Genomic DNA, 24,922 nt, shown 5'->3' on the forward strand with positions numbered 1-24,922 from the left:
GGAAGACTTGCCACTCCATGAAAGTGCTGCATGAAGTGGGGGAGGGGCAGGCAGGGAAACACCAATGCAAGCCTTTCACATTGCTGTATTCTCAGCAGTGGAAAAACATTCCTCAGTAATACATAAATTGGACCACTTGTTTCATCCAAAGTATTTCTGCATGCCTTAAATCCTTCATTTAAAAAAAAAGCAGAAAGGGAGCAATGCATCAATTATACATGGCTTTGGGCTGTACTGCAGGCCAAGAAATAATCTGACTAGATTTTAACAGATGTATTATAATAAAAATCTATGTTTGCATATCCATGCTTTTAAATCCCAGGAACCACTGTTTATTGTATCTGTGCAGCACTTAAAAAGCGGTTGTCAGCTACTAAAGAATAGGTGAGGGGACTTCCAGTCATGTAGAAAATGATACTTTTATTACCTGCAACAGAGATTATCTAGCTTCATCTATCTATCACAGAGATTTCAAAAATATGCTTTCTCTAAAAATGAAAGGTAGAAATTAACTAGGTCTGGATTTTTTTTAACTTGTTGAATATTTAGAAGTGTAAATTTATATGCAAATATTCATTAGCTTTATTGATAGTACAGTACATGCATGTTCCTGATAACTCATTGTTAAGCATGTTGTTGTTGTTATTTCTATGCTGCCTGTCAGGGGCCGGCCATCGGAACAGGGTAGGGAAGCAGAGGGGCAGTTGGGTTACAGGGAACCTCTGAAAATCTTGCAAAGCAGTTCCTCTTCCTGTGGTGAGGAAAGCCACACCTCCAGTGGGGCAAAGGGGAAAGGACCTAAGGATGCTGCTGGGAGCCTCAGCACCGCTCCTGGCCAAGCCGGCCAGGAGGGAAACACGCCCCTTCCGTCACCCACCCTGCGCAGAGGTGTAAAATGCAAAGAAGGAAGGAAAAGGCTGGGGGTGATGAAGCTCTTATGCTGGGGGAGGTCCCGGAAACAACCACTCCCGGATTCTGCTAGCGATTGAGGCAGACATGAACTTGTGGCTCTGCACTATAAATAGTTTTGCGCCAAAATAAAATCTGAAAAAGACAGGTCGGAGTCCTGACTCACGAGCAACCACCATTGCCATCTGACACCGCCCATCTGACTGGGTTGCCCCAACCATGTCCCACCAAAAAATAGTAAAAGCACAATACAACATCACACACTTAAAGAGATGCCAACAAAGCAAGAGGGCTGCCCTTTTGGGGAAGGAGGGTTGCTGCAACCTGCACGGCTGCCCTGGCCCCTTGGCCAAACAAACTCCGTGGGACGGGGGGTGCTTGTCCTTGTCTCTGCTGCGCCAAGAGGCGCCTCGGCGGGGGCCGCCCGACCCGCGGAACAGGGAGGCGGGGAGAGCAGGGCTCCCTCCCGGGAAGTGAGCGCCTGTTGCACAGCCAGAGGGTTTCGGCATCGCGGCGCCTTCCAGGACGAGGGAGGCGCGCCGGGGAGCAGGGATGCCACTCCGCGCTTGCTGCCCCGGGTAGTGCCCGCTTGCACCGCGCCCCCATCCCCCCCGGCTCGTGCTGTGTCTTGGTTCGTGTGCATGCGATCCCCTGTCTCGCGCTGCAGATCCTCTCGCGCACGGAGAGGCGGCAGACACCATGGGGCTCCTCGCGCTGTTTCTGGTGCTCGGGTGCTTCTACAGGTACGAAGGTGCAGTGGACGCTGCGGCAGGTAAGGCCACAAAGGCTGATGCTCGGCGGCGGCGCTCTGCTGGAGGGGCGCCCGAGATTATTGGGGAGGCGGAGCCCCCCAAACGAATTTTTGAGGGGGCTCGGGCCCCCTCAGGCCCCATGGAGTCGGCGCCTATGCAGGGCTAGTTCCCCTCTCTTCCTCCAAAAGTCCAACACCATCTCCTTTGTCTTGCTAATATTTAGGTGCATGTTATGCACTGAAGTTCTCACCCTGGGCCAGCAGGGGGATACTGTAGATGGTTATGCAAATAAGGGATCAAAAGTGATAGAATCATAGAATAGAATCATAGAATCATAGAGTTGGAAGAGACCACAAGGGCCATCGAGTCCAACCCCCTGCCAAGCAGGAAACACCATCAGAGCACTCCTGACATATGGTTGTCAAGCCTCTGCTTAAAGACCTCCAAAGTAGGAGACTCCACCACACTCCTTGGCAGCAAATTCCACTGTCAAACAGCTCTTACTGTCAGGAAGTTCTTCCGAATGTTTAGGTGGAATCTTCTTTCTTGTAGTTTGGATCCATTGCTCCGTGTCCGCTTCTCTGGAGCAGCAGAAAACAACCTTTCTCCCTCCTCTATGTGACATCCTTTTATATATTTGAACATGGCTATCATATCACCCCTTAACCTCCTCTTCTCCAGGCTAAACATGCCCAGCTCCCTTAGCCGTTCCTCATAAGGCATCGTTTCCAGGCCTTTGACCATTTTGGTTGCCCTCCTCTGGACACGCTCCAGTTTGTCAGTGTCCTTCTTGAATTGTGGTGCCCAGAACTGGACACAGTACTCCAGGTGAGGTCTGACCAGAGCAGAATACAGTGGCACTATTACTTCCCTTGATCTAGATGCTATACTCCTATTGATGCATCCCAGAATTGCATTGGCTTTTTTAGCTGGCGCGTCACACTGTTGGCTCATGTCAAGTTTGTGGTCAACCAAGACTCCTAGATCCTTTTCACATGTACTGCTCTCAAGCCAGGTGTCCCCCATCTTGTATTTGTGCCTCTCATTTTTTTTTCCCAAGTGCAATACTTTACATTTCTCCCTGTTAAAATTCATCTTGTTTGTTTTTGCCCAGTTCTCTAATTTGTCAAGGTCGTTTTGAAGTGTGATCCTGTCCTCTGGGGTGTTAGCCACCCCTCCCAGTTTGGTGTTGTGATGGGATGATGAGCTGCTTATGCGTAAAATCGTAGTCCCTCAGAGTTTGTGCAACTCCACAAACCTCTGTCTGTGACGGAGCTCCTCAGACATGTCTGCTCTAGTCACTTGCAGATTCCAACAGTGGTTGCTTTCGGAATCGTTTCCAGCATAAAAGCTCCTTAACGGAAACACGTCTTCTGGACTCACGTCGTGACAGTTTCCGGCGAGGAATGGGTCTCCCTATGGGAGCTTCAGACACCTCCCCACTGTTCTCGCTGGACGTGTCCCTGACCCCTCCCTCTTGCTCGCTTTCCCTCAGAGATCCACCTCTTTCCCTGCTGGTTCCTGCTTTAGCTGCTGAGTCTCTCTCAGCCTCCGTGAGACTTTCCACCAGAGACCCACCTCTCCCCCTGCTGGTCCCTGCTTCAGCTGCTGAGTCCCTCCCAGCCTCCGTGAGCCCTTTCCCCACCTGTTCCTCCGATGGCAGTTCCCTGACAGGTGTCATCTGCAAATTTGATCAGGATGCCCTTGAGTCCATCATCCAAGTCGTTGATAAAGATGTTGATGTTCAGTGATTGGATAGTTTTAGAAAGTTGTTACAATTATGTGTACTGGAGCTCTATATAAGCAGGCTGACTGAACCCTTCAGCTCAGTTCTGTTCTGGCCTCTGAATAAACAAGAGCTGTTTGAAGAATCGCTGTGTCGTCTGATATGTTCACCCACAACTTAACAGGGTAGATCAGGCAACCTAAGGTCCGAGGGCCGGATGCGGCCCAATCACCTTCTCAATCCGGCCCACGGACGGTTGGGGAATCAGCGTGTTGTGTCCTTTTATTTAAAATGCATCCCTGGGTTGTTTGTGGGGCCTGCCTGGTGTTTTTACATGAGTAGAATGTGTGCTTTATTTAAAATGCATCTCTGGATTATTTGTGGGGCATAGGAAAATGTTTTTGTTCTTTTCAAAATATAGTCCGGCCCACCACATGGTCTGAGGGACGGTGGACCAGACCACGGCTGAAAAGGTTGCTGACCAGGATGTAGATACTTTTTGAACCTCCCCCCGTACGCTGATTCATCTCCACCTGTAATTAGACCCATTACAGTAGTATCATCTGCAAACTTAATAATTACAGTGGATGGATCAGATGAAATACAGTCATATGTCATATGTATACAACAAGTAGAGGTAGGGACTTGGCACACATCCCTGTGGGGTGCCAGTGCTGAGCTTCAGGGAGGTAGATGCAACAGGCCCAATCCTCACTGTTTGTGTCCAATCCCTCAATAAGTCTTTAATCCAGTCACAGATGGTAGAAGAAATATCTAGTTCCATCAGCTTTTTGATAAGAATGTCTGGAAGGATGGTATTAAAAGCCAAACTTTAATCAATAAACAACATTCTAACTTGAAATTCTAACATAATTCCCCAGTCTCTCCAGATGACTCGCTGCAAGGTGAAAGGCTTCATCTGTTGACCTATTTCTCCTATAGGCGAACTGATGTTTATCAAATCCAGTGGAAAGCATGTCCTAAGGTGTTGAAGGACCAATCTCTCAAAGCATTTCATCACTACAGATATCAATGCAATAGGTCTGTAGTCATTTAGGCAGTTAGTTGCTGTTTTCTTTGGGACTGGGACAATGGTGGCTGCATGATGGAATGGAACACAAGCCGTTTGCAGAGAGATGTTAAAAATCCTTGTCAGGACCCCTGCTAGCTGATTGGCACAATTTTTTACCAATATCCCCAGCACCCTATGTGGACCAGCAACTTTACTGGGATTCACCGCCCTCAATGCAGCTTTCACTTGATGGTCATATAGAATAAGTGGCTGAGAGTTTGTAGGCTGGCGGCAGGAGCTATGATACCTGATCTTTTTACCTCGTAGTGGGCGAAGAATATGTTCAGCTCCTCTGCCAACAAATCATTGGCCTTAACCGTGTTCCTCGTATTGCCCTTATAGTTGGTTAGATGCTGCAGTCCCTGCCACACTTGTTTCGTGTTGTTAACGGCTAGGCAATTCTCCACCTTAAGCTTATATTGTTGTTTTGCCGCCTTAATGCCTTTCCTGAGCTTTGTTCTTGCCCCTCTGTATATATCTATGTTCCCTGCCTTCAAGGCAGTATCCCGAGCTTTCAGTATCCCAACCTTACTTCAGGTTTTCAGTTCCCATAGACTCTAATGCACCTCTCCATTGTTACATTATCAGTGCACACTTTAACGTAAGAAAGTACAGCGTCTGTGTATCTGTGCAGATTTTGATGTTCAAACACCCTCCAATCAGTACTTTCAAAATAATCCTGGAGCTGACTGAAAGCGCCCTCTGGCCAGATTCTAACTGTTTTTTATAACTGGCTGAATTCTTCTCCTAAGAGAGATATACTTTGGACATAAAAAAGTGAAGAATGGTCAGATGAACCTACGTGGGGGAGGGGAATTGCCCTGTATGCCTCCTTCAGATTGGAATACACACAGTCCAAAATATTCTTCCCTCTAGTGGCAAAATTCACATACTGTTCAAACAGGAAAAACTGTCTTCAGGCAGGCCTGATTGAAATCCCCTGCCACAACAAGCACGCCCTCTGGATGGATTTGCTGCTGCCTAGGTATGACGTCTTAGGTATGACAACAACAACAAAGGTATAACATCATATAGTTTAGAAAATGCTGCTCTGACATTAGCATCAGGTGGAATGTAAGCAGCTATGATAATTATCACAGTTACTTCTCTAGGCAGATTTAATGGCCTACATGTTGTTGTTGTTGTTGTTGTTGTTGTTGTTTAGTCGTTTAGTTGTGTCCGACTCTTCGTGGCCCCCTGGACCAGAGCACGCCAGGCACTTCTGTCTTCCACTGCCTCCCGCAGTTTAGTCAAACTCATGCTGGTAGCTTCGACAACACTGTCCAACCATCTCGTCCTCTGTCGTCCCCTTCTCCTTGTGCCCTCCATCTTTCCCAACAACAGGGTCTTTTCCAGGGAGTCTTCTCTTCTCATGAGGTGGCCAAAGTATTGGAGTCTCAGCTTCAGGATCTGTCCTTCCAGTGAACACTCAGGGCTGATTTCCTTAAGAATGGATAGGTTTGATCTTCTTGCAGTCCATGGGACTCTCAAGAGTCTCCTCCAGCACCATAATTCAAAAGCATGAATTCTTCGGCGATCAGCCTTCTTTATGATCCAGATCTCACTTCCACACATCACTACTGGGAAAACCATAGCTTTAACTGTACGGACCTTTGTTGACAAGGTGATGTCTCTGCTTTTTAAGATGCTGTCTAGGTTTGTCATTGCTTTTCTCCCAAAAAGCAGGCATCTTTTAATTTCGTGGCTGCTGTCACCATCTGCAGTGATCATGGAGCCCAAGAAAGTAAAACCTCTCACTGCCTCCATTTCTTCCCCTTCTATTTACCATGAGGTGATGGGACCAGTGGCCATGATCTTCGTTTTTTTTGATGTTGAGCTTCAAACCATATTTTGCGCTCTCCTCTTTCACCCTCATTAAAAGGTTATTTAATTCCTCCTCAATTTCTGCCATCAAGGTTGTGTCATCTGCATATCTGAGGTTGTTAATATTTCTTCCAGCAATCTTAATTCCGGCTAGGGATTCATCCAACCCAGCCTTTCGCAAGATGAATTCTGCATATAGGTTAAAAAAGCAGGGAGACAATATACAGCCTTGCCGTACTCCTTTCCCAATTTTGAACCAGTCAGTTCTTCCATATCCAGTTCTAACTGTAGCTTCTTGTCCCACATAGAGATTTCTCAGGAGACAGATGAGGTGATCAGGCACTCCCATTTCTTTAAGAACTTGCCATAGTTTGCTGTGGTCGACACAGTCAAAGGCCTTTGCATAGTCAATGAAGCAGAAGTAGATGTCTTTCTGGAACTCTCTAGCTTTCTCCATAATCCAGCGCATGTTTGCAATTTGGTCTCTGGTTCCTCTGTCCCTTCGAAATCCAGCTTGCAATTCTGGGAGTTCTCGGTCCACATACTGCTTGAGCCTTCCTTGTAGAATTTTAAGCATAACCTTGCTAGCATGTGAAATGAGTGCAATTGTGCGGTAGTTGGAGCATTCTTTGGCACTGCCCTTCTTTGGGATTGGGATGTAGACTGATCTTCTCCAGTCCTCTGGCCACTGCTGAGTTTTCCAAACTTGCTGGCATATTGAGTGTAGCACCTTAACAGCATCATCTTTTAAAATTGTAAATAGTTCAGCTGGAATACCATCACTTCCACTGGCCTTGTTATTTGCAGTGCTTTCTAAGGCCCATTTGACTTCACTCTCCAGGATGTCTGGCTCAAAGTCAGCAACCACACTACCTGGGGTGTACGAGACATCCATATCTTTCTGGTATAATTCCTCTGTGTATTCTTGCCACCTCTTCTTGATGTCTTCTGCTTCTGTTAGGTCCTTACCACTTTTGTCCTTTATTATGGTAATCTTTGTACGAAATGTTCCTTTCATATCTCCAATTTTCTTGAACAGATCTCTGGTTCTTCCCATTCTGTTGTTTCCCTCTATTTCTTTGCATTGCTCGTTTAAGAAGGCTTCCTTGTCTCTCCTTGCTATTTTCTGGAAATCTGCATTCAATTTCCTATATCTTTCACTATCTCCCTAGCATTTTGCTTGCCTTCTCTCCCCCGCTATTTGTAAGACCTCGTTGGACAGCCACTTTGCTTTCTTGCATTTCCTTTTCATTGGGATAGTTTTTGTTGCTGCCTCCTGTATAATGTTCAAGCCTCCATCCATAGTTCTTCAGGCACCAAATCTAAATCCTTAAACCTGTTCCTCACTTCCACTGTGTATTCATAAGGGATTTGATTTAGATTGCATCTTACCGGCCCAGTGGCTTTTCCTATTTTCTTCAGTTTAAGCCTGAATTTTTCTATAAGAAGCTGATGATCTGAGCCACAGTCAGCTCCAGGTCTTGTTTTTGCTGACTGTATAGAGCTTCTCCATCTTTGGCTGCAGAGAATATAATCAATCTGATTTCGATGCTGCCCATCTGGTGATGTCCATGTGTAGAGTCGTCTCTTGTCTTGTTGGAAAAGATTGTTTGTGATGACCAGCTTGTTCTCTTGACAGAACTCTATTAGTCTTTGCCCAGCTTCGTTTTGATCTCCAAGGCCAAACTTGCCAGTTGTTCCTTTTATCTCTTGATTCCCTACTTTAGCATCCCAATCCCCTATGATGAAAAGAACATCCTTCTTTGGTGTCACTTCTATAAGGTGTTGTAAGTCTTCATAGAATTGGTCAATTTCAGTTTCTTCAGCTCCAGTAGTTGGTGCATAAACTTGGATTACTGTGATGTTAAAAAGTCTGCCTTGGATTCATATCGAGATCATTCTATCGTTTTTGAGATTGCATCCCAGTACAGCTCTCACCACTCTTTTGTTAACTATGAGGGCCACTCCATTTCTTTTATGGGATTCTTGCCCACAGTAGTAGATATGATGGTCATCCGAACTGAATTCGCCCATTCCTGTCCATTTTAGTTCACTGATGCCCAGGATGTCAATATTTATTCTTGCCATCTCATTTTTGACCACATCCAACTTACCAAGGTTCATGGTTCTTACATTCCAGGTTCCTATGCAATATTTTTCTTTACAGCATTGGACTTTCCTTTTGCTTCCAGGCATATCCGCAACTGAGCGTCCTTTCGGCTTTGGCCCAGCCGCTTCATCAGCTCTGAATCTACTTGTACTTGTCCTCCGCTCTTCCTCAGTAGCATGTTGGATGCCTTCCGACCTGAGGGGCTCATCTTCCAGCGTCATAACTTTTATATGTCTGTTGTCTTTGTCCATTGAGTTTTCTTGGCAGGGATACTGGAGTGGCTCGCCGGTTCCTCCTCCAGGTGGATCACATTTTGTCAAAACTCTCCACTATGACCTGTCCATCTTGGGTGCCCTGCTCGACATAGTTCATAGCTTCTCTGCATTATTCAAGCCCCTTTGCCACAGCAAGGCAGTGATCCATGAAGGGGGGCCTACATGTAAATACCATCAATTCCACATCTGGGGAGCAGTACGTATAAGCTACTCTGCTGTTAATACACCAACCACTGTGTATATAAATTCAGATTCCTCCTCCCCTAGCCTTACCAAAATTACTGTTTCTATCAGAGCAATAAATGACTTGGTTTGTCAGCTCCACTGCCGCATCTGGTATTGCTGAAAGTTTCAGTAATAGGTTTCCGTAATAATTGCAAAACAGCTCTCACAAAGAGGCTTACTTACTGCCATCTGCAACTTTAGTTTGTCAAATTTATGGACGAGAGATCTGATGTTAGTCAGGAAGACACTTGGCAGTGCTGGTCTAGTGGGTTGTTTTCAAAGCCGAGTCAACAAACCAGCTCTGCACCCTCGCCTTTGTTTTCGCTCCTTTCTCTTTCACTTCTCTTGGCACTTCCCCCTCCCGATGGCAATCCATGGAGAACCTGGAGATCTCACTATGCAATTTGGTATACTGTGGAACTGCTGAAACCCTCTCTTTATCTCTAATTTCCTTGCAAGCCTGATGTTTACCAGTTCTATGTGTGAGTAGGTGGAGTCCGCTCCTCGCACTACATTGTGCAAACACATCCATACACATATTATTCCAAACAGCACACACCCTTCTCGGGGGCTCAAAGCCGCAGAGTGTGAACGTGCCACCATCTTGTGCATACAGACATTCAGGATGTACCATGTACCATGAACTGCATAGTTACTATTTCATTGTTCTAGTGTGGTTATTTTGGTTCCTTAAGGCTCAGGCAGTAGAGTGCTCTGTTCCTGGTTTACAACTCTGTTTCTGACCAAAATCTGTAAGTAATGCATAATGATGTCTATTTTTGCCTTAATAGAAGCTGGAGACTATAGTAGGGTAGGATTTCTTATCTTATATTGGGGGTGGATCTACACACAGGAAAAAAACCCACTATAAATAAGTCTGAATAAGTCAATATTTTTGGGCAGGGGGCAGCACCCCCTCCAATATTGAGGGGGCTATTACTTCCTGCCACTGCCAGGTGCCCTCTGCATGCCCCAGCCTCCGGCCAGCAGCCTAGGAGCCAAGAGGTGACTGGGACAAGTGCAGAGGGCAATCTCTGCACTTGCTCCTCCCAGCCGCAGCCTGGGAGCCCAGGAGTGGAACTGCAGCTGGGACGAGGGAAGCAAAGATAGCCCCCGCCCAGCGCACACCAGGCGGCATCACATGACCACACCCCCAATGTTGGGGGCAAGTCGGCACCCCTGCCTGGGATTCATGTCACTGTTTTGCCCTATTTAGGCATTAAAAACAACAGGATCAGGCCCCTTATTTTATAGTATGATTTTTGAGTGACATTTGATTCAGCATATGCAACAATCCAGATCATTCTTTGTGAATGTGTCTATGTGCAAGAGAGGCCATGCAAGCAGAGGCCAACCTTGCCATTCCAGCTCTATGCAAGAAGACCTGTTTATGGGAATGGCACCAATCCATCCCATCATTGTGGCCGCTTCATATTAAATCTGTATAGGATGAAATGTGAAAACCCTCATTTGTGAAATATGGTTGGCTTTTTCCTTTTTCCTTTGCATACGGAGATACATGTCAAATTCCCAGGCACAACACTCATAGCAAAAATTAAGAGCACTTCATACCAGACTTCACACATGCTACCTCTCCAGGTAGGGGGGAAATTGTGTTTCTAAAGCAGCTCTTGCAAACATTTCAAGTTTGTATGTAAAAGCTTCAAGCTTGCCACCCTGAAATATAATCAGTTTGCCATCTTTCTTTAATTCAGCACATAATCAAAAAAGCCCAGTGAAGGCACCAGAAATCAATACTTTGAAAGTTTCCTTTATAAAAGAGACATCAGGAACAAGAGCAATCAGAAACATGCAGATTAGACCTCTTACCTGCTAATCCAATTGTCAGTAGACCGTTAACTAGAAAGAAAAAGAGTAGCTATTAGAGATCCATTATTCCAAAATTATCAGAAGTACACTATAGTATTAGTAAATTAGTATATAAACAAAATTATATAGTATATAAACATATATAAACATATGAATTTATATTATATATATATTATTAGTAAATATAGTATATAAACAAAATTAATCATAAACAATTGGATAGAAATGAAGCTGGTGGCATTACATGCTATTGATTTCAATAGAAACTCATTATTAGTTTGTCTCCTTGATTTCAGTGCAAACTTATGTAAAGAATATATGTTCAATGTATATAAAATATTATGTGGTGGTTTGCATTTGCAGAGTGTCTGCTTTTTTCAGAGAACTGTAGCAAGTGCAAAAGGTACTTGTGCAGCTAAAGCTGCAAAATGTTTACCTAATGAACTTGCTTATCCAAATGGCTCTCTGGGACCAGAGGGAGAATAGTACTTGGACTCTGCACGTGGTCCCACTACCCTAACACAACGCGTTCCTTGGAAATTGTTCATTAGTCGAGCATTCACACAAAGAGTCAACTATTTCTATGATTCCTACGGGAACATTTCTAATCCATGATTTGTCCAATCTCTCTCCTGCCTCCCTTCATGGTTTCTTCCTGAAATAGCTGCAGCCAACCAGCAAAAGAGAGATAAAGGAAAAGCTGATTTGTCGGATCTCTCTCCCAGCCCTACATGGTTTCTGCCCTACTATGGCTGCTGCAAACCAGCAAAGCTCAAGCAAGCAAGCAAGGAAGGAAGTGGGCAAACTGGCTGTTTGGATATCTGATTGTGCAAAGTGTATAGTGAGGTCGGGGCATGATTCTTTATCTTTGGATTAGTGAATTTTCACATAGTGAGCAAGCAGATTGAAGGACTTGCATGAATTAACAAGCAAGAACCTAAAAGAAGCTGAACTGCATTCCTAGTTGTTTAACAGTAATGTGTTGATTTGAATTTACAACTGTTTTTGCTAACAAGTCTAAAGACAGTTTACTCTGGAACTCTTTCTTGGTGTAGAGATCTCCTTGATTCTGACTCTGAACAAGGTCCCCAACACATTAGGCCCCCTTCAGACATTGGGTACCACATGTGCAGCAGCCTTGGGGCAGTGGGGCAGAGGATCAGCCAAATCCCACCAATGGTGCCATCACCCACCATGGAGAGCCAAGAATGCTGCCAGCTTGGAGCTCCCCACACCCAAGTGCTCAGGAAAATCTGTCAAAATCTTTCTACAATTTCTACTTTTAGTTAAGTATTTTTATTTACTTACTTGATTGGGGGGAAGCTCTCCCCCAGCCCTGCCCTGACTACACCCATACCCAGGCCTGAGAATGCTCCTTTTAAGACTTCCTTCTGCAGCAAGGTGGGTGGTGAAATACATGTATACTACTTTTGGGTGCTCCTGTTGGCCAATCAGGTTGTTGCATTCTAGGATCCTACCAGCCTATTTTTCTAGGATTCAAGCTCAGTACATAACAGAGGGGAAGTCAGATGAGGAGGGATTTAAGATTTAAGCTGGTGCTGAGACTCTTGCAATACTCTCCCTCCAGGGACCTGGCAGTCCTGTATCTAGTCAGCATTTTCCTCCACAACTGGACCTGCTTGTGCCCACACACCATCCACCCTGTCCCTCTGGGAATCTCAAGCATGACTCAGAATCTGCTTGCCTGGAGGATTCCCAGCTGTTTCCATGCTTAATGGTGCACCACAAACACACACGTGGCTCCCTCTATGCTCTTGCTGAAATGCAGGTGGGAGCAATAAACAATGATTCCTGGCCTAACATTATATCCAAAAACATTTCAGTGTTTTGTTTTGTTCCTAACAAGCCACAAGGTAAAGCCAATGTTTGTTCTTGACTTCCCAACTGCAGTTTGCTTGAGTGAAATAAATTATGAGTTCCCAGCTCTGATGTAATATAAAGCCAAATATTTACTGTTGTGTGTGAATGGGACCAATAAGTTATCTGAAACTTTATTTTTAAAAAACATCTTGCCCTCAACCTCTCCGCCTTCAAATAAGATATGAAAAATATAAATTTAGGAAGCTGTTGTCTGCCTAGCTCAGTATGGTCTGCACTGAGGGGCAGCATCTCTCCAGCACTGCAGGCGACCATTTTCCCCAGCCCTGCTTGGAGATCCAAAGGTTCCTCAGCATGCGAAGCAGAGGCTCTTCTCTTCCAAGGAGCTGCAGCCCCTCCCGCTTCCCATAAGGAAAGGGCACTTCTGCCTGCCGGAAATATTTAGCTGTAACTGTATAACAAAAGCCATAGAACTTGCAACTTGATTTGGCATGATGCGTTCAGGTCTCTAGGAAACACTTTCCCCTGGTTGGGTGGTAGCAAAGTAGTACAGCAAGAACCTGAAGGGAAACACTTTTTGGATCTGCTTAATAAAATCAGATAATAATCAGCATCAAGACCTTTAGATCTGTTAGAAATATTCCACTTGGAGCTTGTGACACCATAATGAGTCCCGGAGTTGACCAGAATGTTAAAAAAGGGAAAGCAAAGTTATTTCCTCAGCCCTAGGTATGATTTTCCAAAGCAGTTCTGTCCAAATATTCCAATGTAAATTGATTCCATTAAATTCAACTGAATTAAGTATCGCTAAAGATTAAAATGTAGTAACATGTGCTGGAAATTTCAGTAGCAATCTACTTGCTAAATGATCATAATAAAGTTCAAGCTTCTTAATTAAAGTGCTAATTTTAACAATAGCAATTTGAATTTACATGCCAGATGTCTCTTTAATTGACACTGCTGCACGAGAGCATTTAACATCCCCCCTAAATAGGTATGGAAACTGAAGCAGATGCTCCTTACAGAAAGCTGAAGCCAAAGGAGTAGCACAATTTTAAGCAAGTAGGGGAAGCCCACAGCTGACAGGCAGCACACTTAGGGAGACACATCCGAGGTGTGGATGAGCCTCTTAAATAGGTTGACAGCTTCCTTTGAGCAGCTAGCCCCAATTCTGATGAGTCCAATTCTTAAGGCGATCCAGCCTGTTTCAGAGCCACTGGCCCAGTGGAGCAGAGGAAGTGAAAGTCCATGAACTTCATCTGACTGCACAAGGGCTGCCATCATGGGCTCCTCTGGTGCTGGGATTCCTGAGGAGGCAGGCATGTCAAACTGGCTCAAAGGGCACATTCTGCTCCAAGTCTGACATATCTTCTGAATCCATGACCTGAGCACAAGGAGTCAGAGCCCTAGACATGACCCAGGGATGCTAGGAGTTGTAGTCCAACAATATGAGGAGTGCCACACAGGTTAACCACACCACCTCTAAATCTTGGCAGTCAGGAGCAGGGGATCCTATGCACACAGCTTGGGTTGATGTGGAAAACTAAACTGAGGTAAAAAGTAAAAGGTAAAGGACCCCATACGGGTATGTCTAGTCAATGGCAATTATGGGGTGTGGTGCTCATCTCGCTTTTCAGACCAAGGGAGCTGGCGTTTGTCCACAGACAGCTTTCCAGATCATGTGGCCAGCAGGTCTAAACCACCACTGGAGCACAGAGGACCGTGACAAAAGCCAGAGCGCACGGAAACACCATTTACCTTCCCACTGCAATGGTACTTATTTATCTACTTACACTGATGTGCTTTCGAACTGCTAGGTTGGCAGGAGCTGGGGGGAAACAACGGGAGCTCACCCCATCAAGCAGATTTAAACCACCAACCTTCTGATCAGCGAGCCCAAGAGGCTCAGTGGTTTAGACCACAGCGCCACCCGCGTCCCCTTACACTTCTTATCCCCTGCAAGAGAATAATAAGATGTGGGGATTGGACAGCCAGAGAGAGGCTGGTGAATGGAGCAGGGCTAGGGAATGGGAGGTGGAAATGAGAAAGCAAGATGAGGGCGGAAACAATGAGAAGATATTCTCAGGGGCGGAACCTGGGAGCATGTATGTGTAAACCAACAGAGAAATCAAGTAAATAAAGGTTTGGGGACAGGACACATCTTGTTGGAGGCAGAGCTGATGGCCCTTCTCCCTTATGCATCTGATGTGCTCTTGAGATCTCCATAGCCCTTCCTCCCCTACTGCCCCCTTTCCCACCATCAGGGAGGTGAAAAAGAAGGCCAGAACAACTTGTTACTCAGAAACGTTGCAGACTGAACCCAAATACACAATTTATCCTATTCAAAGTCAGGGGGAAGAAAAAATGGTGGATTGTCTGTCCCACGTGTGATTTGTCTTGATAGCAGGTAGTTCCAGCATAATATAGCATTTTATTCAATGCACTTCATCCATTACCTTGGTAATTTTTACAAGAACCCAGTGAGCTAGATGTTCAGTATTATCCTCACTGTGTGCAGAGCAGGTGAGGGATGGGGCAGAGAGAACAATGGCTTGCCAAAGGCCCCCTAAGGTTTGCCATACGTCAGGAAAATTCCTGACATGTCCTGGTTTTCTGGTGTAAAAATGGTGTTGAGGGAATTTTGTTGAATTGCCAAAATGTCAGGGAAGCCCCGAGAGAAAAAGCAGTGGAAACAATTTTGGCGGTTTCAAAAAAACAAAAACAAAAACCCTCAACTTTGTGGGTGTCAGGAATTTTACTATTTGAAATATGGCAACCCTACCTAAGGAGATCTCAGTAGGAGTGGGTCAACTTTTCCATTCCAATTTCAGCCACTGTATGACCTGGCATAGGTCTTTGAGGAACATGAAGGAAATTTAAAAAGAATGGCAGCCAGTGAGCCACATCACCAAGTGCCAGGGATTTGTGTATTAACAAATGGGTGTGTCACAAATGACTTGTACAGACACGCATGGCTTATCTTTGAAAAGTCATATATACAAAGTCACATATACTACAATACTTCAGGTAATATTTGCCACATGTGCAGAACCTTCAAGTGTCCCAATTTAATTGGGACACCCCGAATTTACAGAAGCTGCCCTGGCTTCTGATACCAATCCAGGATGCCCCAATTTCCCCAGAGGCCACTCCAGGCCACACCACTTCTCCTGACGCAACACGACCTGGCACAAGCTTCCTGGAGGATGCTCTAGGCCAGGCAGCCTCTACCGAAGCCACATGGCCTGGTGTGATCTGTTGGAGGCCACTCTAGGTTGCACAGCGTCTCATGGAGGCCACTTCAGGAGGATGAAGACAGCAAAGGTAAGAGGGGGGAGGTAGGGAGGGCAGGCGAGGAAGTGGTCAGTGAAGATAGGTGGTGGTGGGTTGCCCTGAATTTTTGACACAAAAGGCTGGAGGGTATACATGCGTGCTGCAGACCTGGTTAGTCCTGGAAATGGAAGCACTAAAAATAAAGTTAAAATCAAAGTCCTCATTTTTTTAAGAGGCACACAAACTAAAATAATTATGTCAACAAAACAAACACAATAAAAAAGATACCCATTTCTGTCTAGTTTGGAAGGTTCTTTTTTGTTCCATCACTCATTGCCCACTTTAGGAGCAAAGTAGCCTGCAGTGGGAAAATAGGGAGAACAATCATACTATGATGTGAAAAGAACAGAGGAAATGAGGTAAGTGAAGTTAACAGGGGAAACAAAAGCACTGCACAAAGCAAGGATGCATGTTGTAAACGGAAGCCCTCACAAATCTACGGGAGTGAAAAAAATGACTGGCACCAATAAGAGTAGCTAATGTGGGGGGAACAAAAAGATGGATTAACAGGACAAATTGGGGCTGGGAAGCAAGCCTAGGATGTACTTCCTTGTCCATTCTCTCAGAAATAGAGCCCTGCCTGACTGTAAAAAAGCATTGCCGCTTGCCCACATTGGTTTGCCTGGATAACTTCCAATATCTGGATCTATTTTTCCTAAGTGAAGATGCCAACAGCATTCCCATTGGGCATCAAGCTTTCCAAGCTGACCTGGGGGGGGAGCATGCACTCTCATCTTTAAGGAGGCTGATTTCAAAAATCTTAAAGAGCTACTGGGTGATATCCCATGGTCAGAAATACTGAAAGAGAATGTAGTCCAGGATAGATAGGAGTTTCATAAATGTATAATATTGAAAGCATAAATGCAGACAATTCCAACAAAAAATAAAAGTGAGGGGCACCCTTGAAAATTGCATAAGAAGCTTACAGATGAGCTGAAATTTAAGAAAGGCATATATAAGAAACGGAAGAAAGGGGAAATCACAAAGGAGGAATATACACAAGTAGCCAACAGTTGCAGGGTAAAGGTCAGGCAGGCTAAAGTGCAGAATGAGCTCAGGCTTGCAAAAGAGGTTAAAACTGATAAAAAATGTTTCTTCAGCTATGTTTGAAGCAAGAGAAAGAAAAAGCAAGTACAGTCATACCTTGGTTGTTGAACGCCTTGGTACTCAGACGTTTTGGCTCCCGAACGCCGCAAACCCAGAAGTGAGTGTTCCTGTTTGTGAATGTTTTTCGGAAGCCGAATGCCTGGTGTGGCTTCCGCGGCTTCCGACTGAGTTCAGGAAGCTCCTGCAGTCAATCAGAAGATGCACCTTCGTTTTCTAATGTTTTCGGAAGTCAAACGGACTTCCGGAATGGCTTCCATTCGAAAACCAAGGTACAACTGTAGGAGATTCCTTTGAATGGAGAAGATGGAGAAATGCTATTGGGTGACAGAGAGAAGGCAGAGCTGCTCACCACCTACTTTTCCCCTGTCTTCACCCAAAAGCGAAGCAGTGCTCAACCTGGTAAAAACAACATAAATGAAGCAAGGAGAGAGCTGCAGCTCAAGATAGGAAAAGGGGTGGCCTGAGAACACCAGGCTAGTTTAAATGAACTCAAATCTCCAGGGCAAATGATGTCCCCATCTTCAAAAGGGAAAAACATTAACTACATCAATTCCAGGAAAGTTCCTAGAACAGATAAATAAAGTCTGTGAGCACTTAGAAAAGGATGCTGTGATTACTAAGATCCAACATGGGTTTCTCGAAAACAAGCCAAGCCAGGCCAATCTCTTTTTTCTTTTCAATGCAGTTACAAGCTTGGTGGATCAGCAGAATACTGTGGACTCAGTGTATCTTGATTTCAGTAAGGCTTCTGACAAACTCTTCCATGATACTTTTGTGAGGAAGCTGGTATGTGGTATGTGGGCTAAATGAGGTAACTGTAAGGTGGATTTGAAACTGGTTGGCTAACCAAACCCAAAGACTACTGGTTGGCTAACCAAACCCAAAGACTACATTAATGGTTCCTTATCATCCTGGAAAAAAGTGACAAGTGGGGTCCCTGGGCCCGTTGTTGTTCAATGTCTTTATAAATGACTTGGGTGAAGGAACTGAGGAGATGCTTGTCACATTTGCAGATGACACCAAACTGAGAGGGATAGTGGTGAGAAAAATGCACTCTGCATCTGCTCAGGGATACTTTAGTCTATTAAAATGAGTCATTGGCACTGAGCCTGCTGAGTTGCAGCATAGTTTAAGCTACACTAAAAGCAATTCAAAACATAAAATCCCTGACAAATTGGATACTGAATTCACTGTTCCAGTAAGAACACTAAACTGAAGAGAGCTCATTCAGCATCAATAGCAGTGCTTCATAATGTACTTTTAGGAATTCTTATAATGTGTGCTTCCTGTTCATGTTTTCGTAGAACACCACTCTTGGGTCAAGCACACTTTGGCCTGTTCAAATTTATCAATGGCCTTCTGGGAGCGAGAGGCTGCTCCTGTGTCCTTTAGAGAGAGAAATGCCTTGTAGGCTTGAGCTCACTCTACCCTGCAGGTATTTGGGTGCTGTTAATTGTACTCACAGCACACTTTGATCCATCCGGACTTTATAGGTTTGGGTCAGTAGCTGAAACCCCAGGGCCAAATCCAGCTCCTAAGAAGTACCCAAAGGCCCCTAGCTGCCAAACCTAAGGTCAAGTGGTGGATGGAGGGGGCTGTGGCTTGGGCACGGGGGCTTGCTCACTTTCCATTTTTAGGAGGGCAACCTCTTCCCCAATCTGGTGTCTTCCAGATGTAATAGACTACAATTTCCATAAGACCAAGCCAGAATGGCCAAATAATTTGGAGGGAAAGGCTGGCACAGGTGATGCGGGCCAACCACAGACGCGCACTCATTGCTCAAGGCAGCACTTTCATTAAACTCGTTGCCAAGCAAAATGACAGATGATCAGAATGGAGGTGAGAGGTGTGTGAGGCTGCTTTGAGGCTGGAGACTGAGAACCCTATGAAACGCTGTCAACAATACAGTCCTACATGTTTGTTGTGTTGCTTGGTTAATTTTGGGGGGTGGGGGGGTCACTCTACACAATACATAGGAACAAACTTGGATTTCCTGTGTGTTCACTTTCCTGTGAGCTGCACCTAATCGTGTGTCTCTGGTGAGTATACCTGCATGATGCACATTCTTCAGACACATTTGTCTCATTCATGTTGCATTTTGTAGGTTTGTGACTAAGATTTGTATTTATTTTTAGTGTATTAAATGGCCCAGGGTGAGGAAGAAATTGGCCAAGCACAACTGCTTTGCAATTATTCTTTTTAAACTATTCCTAGTCAACATTGGATCCCCCCCCAATGGATGGACACATTTGCGTATGATTTTTGTGTGTGTGTTTTAAAAAGAAATGGCAAGGAAATATTAGCATTATTGTATATATGTCCAAACCAGCACAAATGTGTTTGCACCATTTATAATGAAAATTTGGTTTTTAATTTTTAATTTTATTTAGGTCTGCATCTCTAGTCATCAGTTGTGCAAAAGAGCATGGGAAGCGTTTAGGTGGAACAAAGATCTCTCACTAATTGATAATAGAGGAGAGAGAAGAAGAGAAGATTTTATTTTTTAAAAAAGAAACAGGATTGAACAGTCTCGGTTCCCCAGAGATACTTATCTCACTTGTGGAGCAGATGTTTGCTTTCAAAGGAAGCGGGGGGGGGGGGAGGAAGGGGAAAGAGTTGTAAGCAAATCCCTGCCCTTAGAGAGATGACCCGCCATGAAGACAAATAAAGCACTTCTTCTGGCTTTCATTAGGACTTATTTACTATGAAAAAAGCCAAGTCAAAAACAGCCACCAGTGACCAGCTTGCCTACGAAAATAGATGCAGAAATAATTATGAAGGCAATTGGACAAGTTTCTAATTTAAAGGTAGCTAGAATTCATAAGAATAATTACAGTGGTACCTCGGGTTACATACGCTTCAGGTTACAGACTCCGCTAACCCAGAAATATTACCTTGAGTTAAGAACTTTGCTTCAGGATGAGAACAGAAATTGTGCAGCGGTGGTGCAGTGGCAGCAGGAGGCTCCATCAGCTAAAGTGGTGCTTCAGGTTAATAGCAGTTTCAGGTTAAGAACAGACCTCCAGAACAAATTAAGTTCTTAACCCAAGGTACCACTGTATGTTTCAGCTAACCCAGATGATAAAACAACCAGAACTTGTACTCAGCTTCCACCCAAAGGAGCCATTCCACATTACAGTTGGGGGGGGGGGGCATTTAAAGCAAGACATTAAAGGAAGACACAAGATCTACCCACTCTGGAAGAATGGCAGATGAAGGTGATGGACTATATGGAACTGGCAGAAATGACTGGCAGAATCCGAGACCAGGGAGAGATTGGAAAAAGTTTAAAGACTATTTACAGAAATATTGTAAAATTAATGAATGTTAGAATGATGTTGGATAGAAACTAAGTGGTCTATAGCTGTAATGTTATAAGGGAATACGAGAAAATGGACGATTAATAGGTAAAAATCCAATGTTACAATATTTTAAGATTGAAGACCAGGATAAACAAAGAGGGGAGGGATTTGCTGAACTAACTATCTGAACAGGAATACAGAAAAGGGAGGCGTGAGGAGGTCCGGGAAATAAGCAAATGAAAGATAAGTCATTGAAAGAGCGAATTGTTTTTAACTATTTTTATTTTGTATTTTTCTTTTTTCTTTTTTAATTTTGTAATATTTTGAAAATTTCAATAAATATCTTTTTAAAAAATAAAAATAAAGCAAGACATTAAATCACACAGCTAAATGTAATGTGCAAATATTACAGAAACAAATGTCATGGAGCGGCAATAAGTGCCGCCATCCTGCTTAGGGTTCACACCCGGGCCAACCTAAGTTTGTCCTTCTGCAATGTTTAAAATGGCCCTAAATAGGCAGCCCTGCACACACACACACACACACACACACACCCTTTACCAATTCCCAAGTCTGGCACCAGATTAAATGAGATAAACATTGTAACGCCCTCTGGGGGGGAGGCTTAAGATGTCTGCAGTGTGTGACTTGCGGTGCTAACTGCCATAGTGGAGGCACACCCGCATTTGCGGGGATCGCTTCACTGAGTATAAACAAGGATGATTGAGGGTAATTGTGCTTGCAAGCCTCCCCCAGGGTTGGGGGGGGGAGCTACACTCGCAGTTCACCTGATACCTGGCTCTCAGTTCCAAACGTAATCCAGGAGGCAGGAGATGCTGAGTTCAAGCGCTTTGCCTATCAGTAACCTTCCGACTCAGCCATTACGAGCAGAAGTTCTTCTGTAGTTTAAGATTTTGACTGATTTGGAGTTAATCTACAGGCATGTTCTGGACCAAGGAGATAAACTGCTAAATAAATCAGCCACGGAGTGATAATGATTTGATTTGGAGAAAGGACTTTCTTTGGAGCATGTGAGTTTTGACTGGGGGTGGGCCTTCACTTTTTCTTTATATATACAACATGGTTGCAGCTTCAATGATTCAGCGACCCTCCCTGAATGTTAATTCTGTGTGAAAATGTTGATATGATTGACTGCACCAAATTTCCACTGGAACGCAATTAAAGTTAAGGTCCTTTGATCTACCATAGCCCTGGAGGGGCATGCAAAAGTTCTAGAGACCTGAGTCCTCTCCCAATACCAGCTTTCTGCTTTTGCAGTGAGTCCGCCTACAAACATCCCACTCTTGGAGAATGCAGGCTGCTAGAAACATTGCCCACAGAAGCAATTCGAGAAAAAAGCTGGAGAAGAGTGGGGGTGCATTGTATTTCTCGAAATACTTTATTATTGTTCTTCTAGCATGTAAGAAAACCATTTCCTATTCACCTCCGTGCTGAGGTGCCTGCTTAAATAAAACAGGGGGTGCAGGTAAGCCTCGCCCCACATAACTGATCACAAGTCACACCCTTTGAATGGCAATGCCCAACAACGGTGGGGGGGCTGGCCCCCTGAAATATTTTATGGGGGAAGCAAAGAGATCTTGATCCCTAGGAGTTGGCTCCTATGCCCATGGAATTGCCTTGTTTCTTCAAACAAGATCAGAACATTCCCAGAGAGGAATTTTAAAGTACCCACAAGAAGACTTTAGCAAACTCTTTGTTTTTCTTTGTTAGCAGGACTCCTAGAGAAGCCGTGCAATTCCGGGGAGAAGGGGAGGGATATTAACCATGAACTCGGCTACAAAAGAGAACCAGCATTCCTTTCATTGACAGGATGGCTGAAATGAATAGCAGCAGCATGTACTTACCCCACAGCGCAAAGAGAAGATGTTGCACCAGCCATAAAGCATGGCTCTCCATCCTGAATCTTTCAAGAGCAATAAGCGCAGCCCACAATTTTGGGGAGAAGCAGCACACATTGGGGATGAAAAGAGGCGGTTCTGGAGCAGCCCTCAATTCCTTTTACCAAGCCCCTTTTCTCACAGGGAGTCTGTTCTTCCTTCCACAACATCAAGTCCCGAGCAGCAACTTGGTGTTGGCGGCAGCTGGGCGAGGAAAGGGGGATCTTCCTTGCACAAAATCCCACCCTTCTGCTCCTCCCATCACCGAGATGGCAGCAGCAGCAGCAGCAGCAGGAGCCACTGCCCACCGTCTGCTCGCAATGGCTTTTCCTCGCTGCTTTCTCCTCCCCCAGCCCCCAGGCTGCTTTAGCGGGAGAAGGATGAGGATGTCGCAGCTATTCTAGGATCCTGGGGGGGGGGGGGGAGGAAAATGCAGCTGGAAGCGGACCTCCCAGGCACAACCAGGAGAGATGTCCGCTCACGGGATGCGGAGATCTCTCTCTCTCTCTCTCTCTCTCTATCTATCTATCTATCTATCTATGCAGCCAGAAAAGGACAGCAGGAGGAAGAAGAGAGCTGGGTGGCTCTTCCCTGTGAAGGGGTGTGCTCTCTCTCTCTCGTTCTCTTTCTCTCTCTCTTGGGCAAAGTACAGGGCAGTTGCAGTCGTCACAAGATAGCTCTCCGACAACTTTGTCATCTCAGGCGTGAGATGAACTTATTTCAATGTAGCTTGCCAGAGGACGAGGGTGGAGGTCTTCTGACAACATCGTGATTTATCACTGTGGGATGAGTTGGTGTGCTAACACCTGTTTGCAACAAACCTGTTAGGGGCATTAAAGAATCAACTTCAAGGAGCGTTTAAAATACTGTAGAGGGGTTGTTGTTGTTGTTTTAAAAAGGGCTTGTCAGCACATTGATGAACAACACATATTGAGTAAAGGACTGTCCTTTTAAAAAATAGTTTCAGTCCAGTGACTAATATTTGGGCAGGGGTCAGAGGTGCCAAGGAAAGCAATTTCCTGTGGATTTAAGAGCTGCAGTGAACATGATACAGAGACTTTGATTTCTGCAAGGGGCTTGCACTACCCCAATATAATTTTTTTATTTCTTTGAATAGCTGAGATCTTGCCAGAAAACTGCCCTTCAAATTTCCCTGTTCTCTCCCTGTGGTTTTCCACTACAAGGGCTGTTGTTGATCTATTTTTTTAAAATGTACATGTTTGCAGTTTGGGTGAGGTTTGTATATGTTTTCATTGATGCTCCTTTTAAGACTGTTACATTTCCCACCATTGTTGTGCTATGAGAACTTCAGAGGGGGCAGTGCTTACTCAGGTTTAGTTTTGTCTGCAAATAAATTGCTGGAGGCGTGTGGTGTTTTGCAGTGTTTGAGCTCATTTACAAATATACAGGCTGCACATAGGTGGCAGTGCTCTAACGTACACTCATGTCCATTGCCCCACATCAGGAAACTTCCCAACATTAACCACAAAGTAGGTTGGTCAGCCAGAGTCCTCATTAATTGAATCTGCCTTGCAGTGGACATTTGGAGAGAACAAAGGCAAGGGATCGCAACCGTGATTTTAATAACTGGACTCCCTGACTGGCCACACTACTAACCACACTTGTCTCAAAGGTGGCTGAATGAGCACCAGCCTACCACCAGCCTGAGCCCCATGTCCCCACCAGCTGTGAGCTGCAATGCAAGCAGCTGCACTTGGCTGAACACCCCGTGGCCAGGCCAGCCCCCTGCTGCAGCTGCAGAGAACCACTGTTATGCCACTTTCCCTTTATTTTATTTTATTTTAAATGGAGCAGCTGCCACACTTCAAACAAAAGAGAAAGTAATGGCAGCAGCTACCCAGCCACGGCTGCCAGCAGCTAGCAGTTGGGAGCATCAGAGCATGCAGGGCCTGCCTAAGACTGAGGCTGAACCTGTGGAGAGATACCTTACCTGCTCCTGCCCAAAGTCTCACCCAGTCATGTGTCATGATTGTTGCTGAGACGTGTGGGACTTTGCCAAAGGGTTGGTGACATCTTGTGAAACTTTGGCAAAGCCTCATGGGATTTGGGCCAGCTTCTCTGAGGGGCCTGTGGCAAGGAGCAGCTGCCAAGGGGGCTGGCCCTAGGAGACTTTTTAAATATATGACACTATTGCATTACTCCTGAAAGAAGAACAAAGGACAATGATTTGCTTCTGGGCAGTCTACTGTAGATCCCAAGTAAGAGGTAGAAGTGCTGGAGAGGAAATTTCCTTGAGAAGGAAGCCCTCACTGGCAGGGTCATCCCTGACTGAAAGTTCATGGTGGTTTATACTCTGATGGTGAGTGCAGAGTTTACGGTGGTTGTTTTTGACCTGGCTTCCCTGGCAGAGGAAACAGGCAATGGGCTGGTAGTGAGGGAGAGCATCCCTATTGGGGCACTGCAGAAAGGGACTTTAGCCATTGCTATGAAAGGATTATATTAGGAAAGTGGGTGATACAGCTCCCATTCTGAGCCTCCAGAAAATGAACAGGGTGCTGGATGTGACATCAGTTGTCCACCATCCACACCAAATTGCCTATTAATTTTAAATAGCCACCAACCCTGTGGCTCTACTGAGAGATATACTTCTCCTCTGGCAGAATAGGAGGATCCTGGCAACTGTTGTAACCATAACGGGTATACACTTCAGGACAAGCTGAAGATGGGGAAGGGGAGGTTAGGGAATTAGGGGGTACTCA

The 24,922-nt window shown here is 45.0% G+C and overlaps 1 protein-coding gene and 1 long non-coding RNA gene across 2 annotated transcripts in view; both read right to left on the bottom strand.

Moving 5' to 3' along the window:
• RAMP3 (receptor activity modifying protein 3) overlaps window positions 1–22,708 on the bottom strand; it is a 62,110-nt gene extending 39,402 nt beyond the window's left edge. The window contains exons 1-2 of the mRNA XM_082226705.1: window positions 22,170–22,708; window positions 10,724–10,753 (exon numbers count right to left, since the gene is read on the bottom strand). Coding sequence (XP_082082831.1) covers window positions 10,724–10,753; window positions 22,170–22,221 — 82 coding nt within the window. The 5' untranslated portion in view covers window positions 22,222–22,708. The remainder of the gene's footprint in view (window positions 1–10,723; window positions 10,754–22,169) is intronic.
• Window positions 1–24,922, bottom strand: part of LOC309534511 — a 300,714-nt gene that overhangs the window by 192,426 nt on the left and 83,366 nt on the right. The gene's annotated exons all lie outside the window — the stretch shown is intronic.

The sequence above is a fragment of the Podarcis vaucheri genome (genome assembly GCF_965113315.1).
Source record: "Podarcis vaucheri genome assembly, chromosome: 6".
NCBI classification, from domain to species: domain Eukaryota; kingdom Metazoa; phylum Chordata; class Lepidosauria; order Squamata; family Lacertidae; genus Podarcis; species Podarcis vaucheri.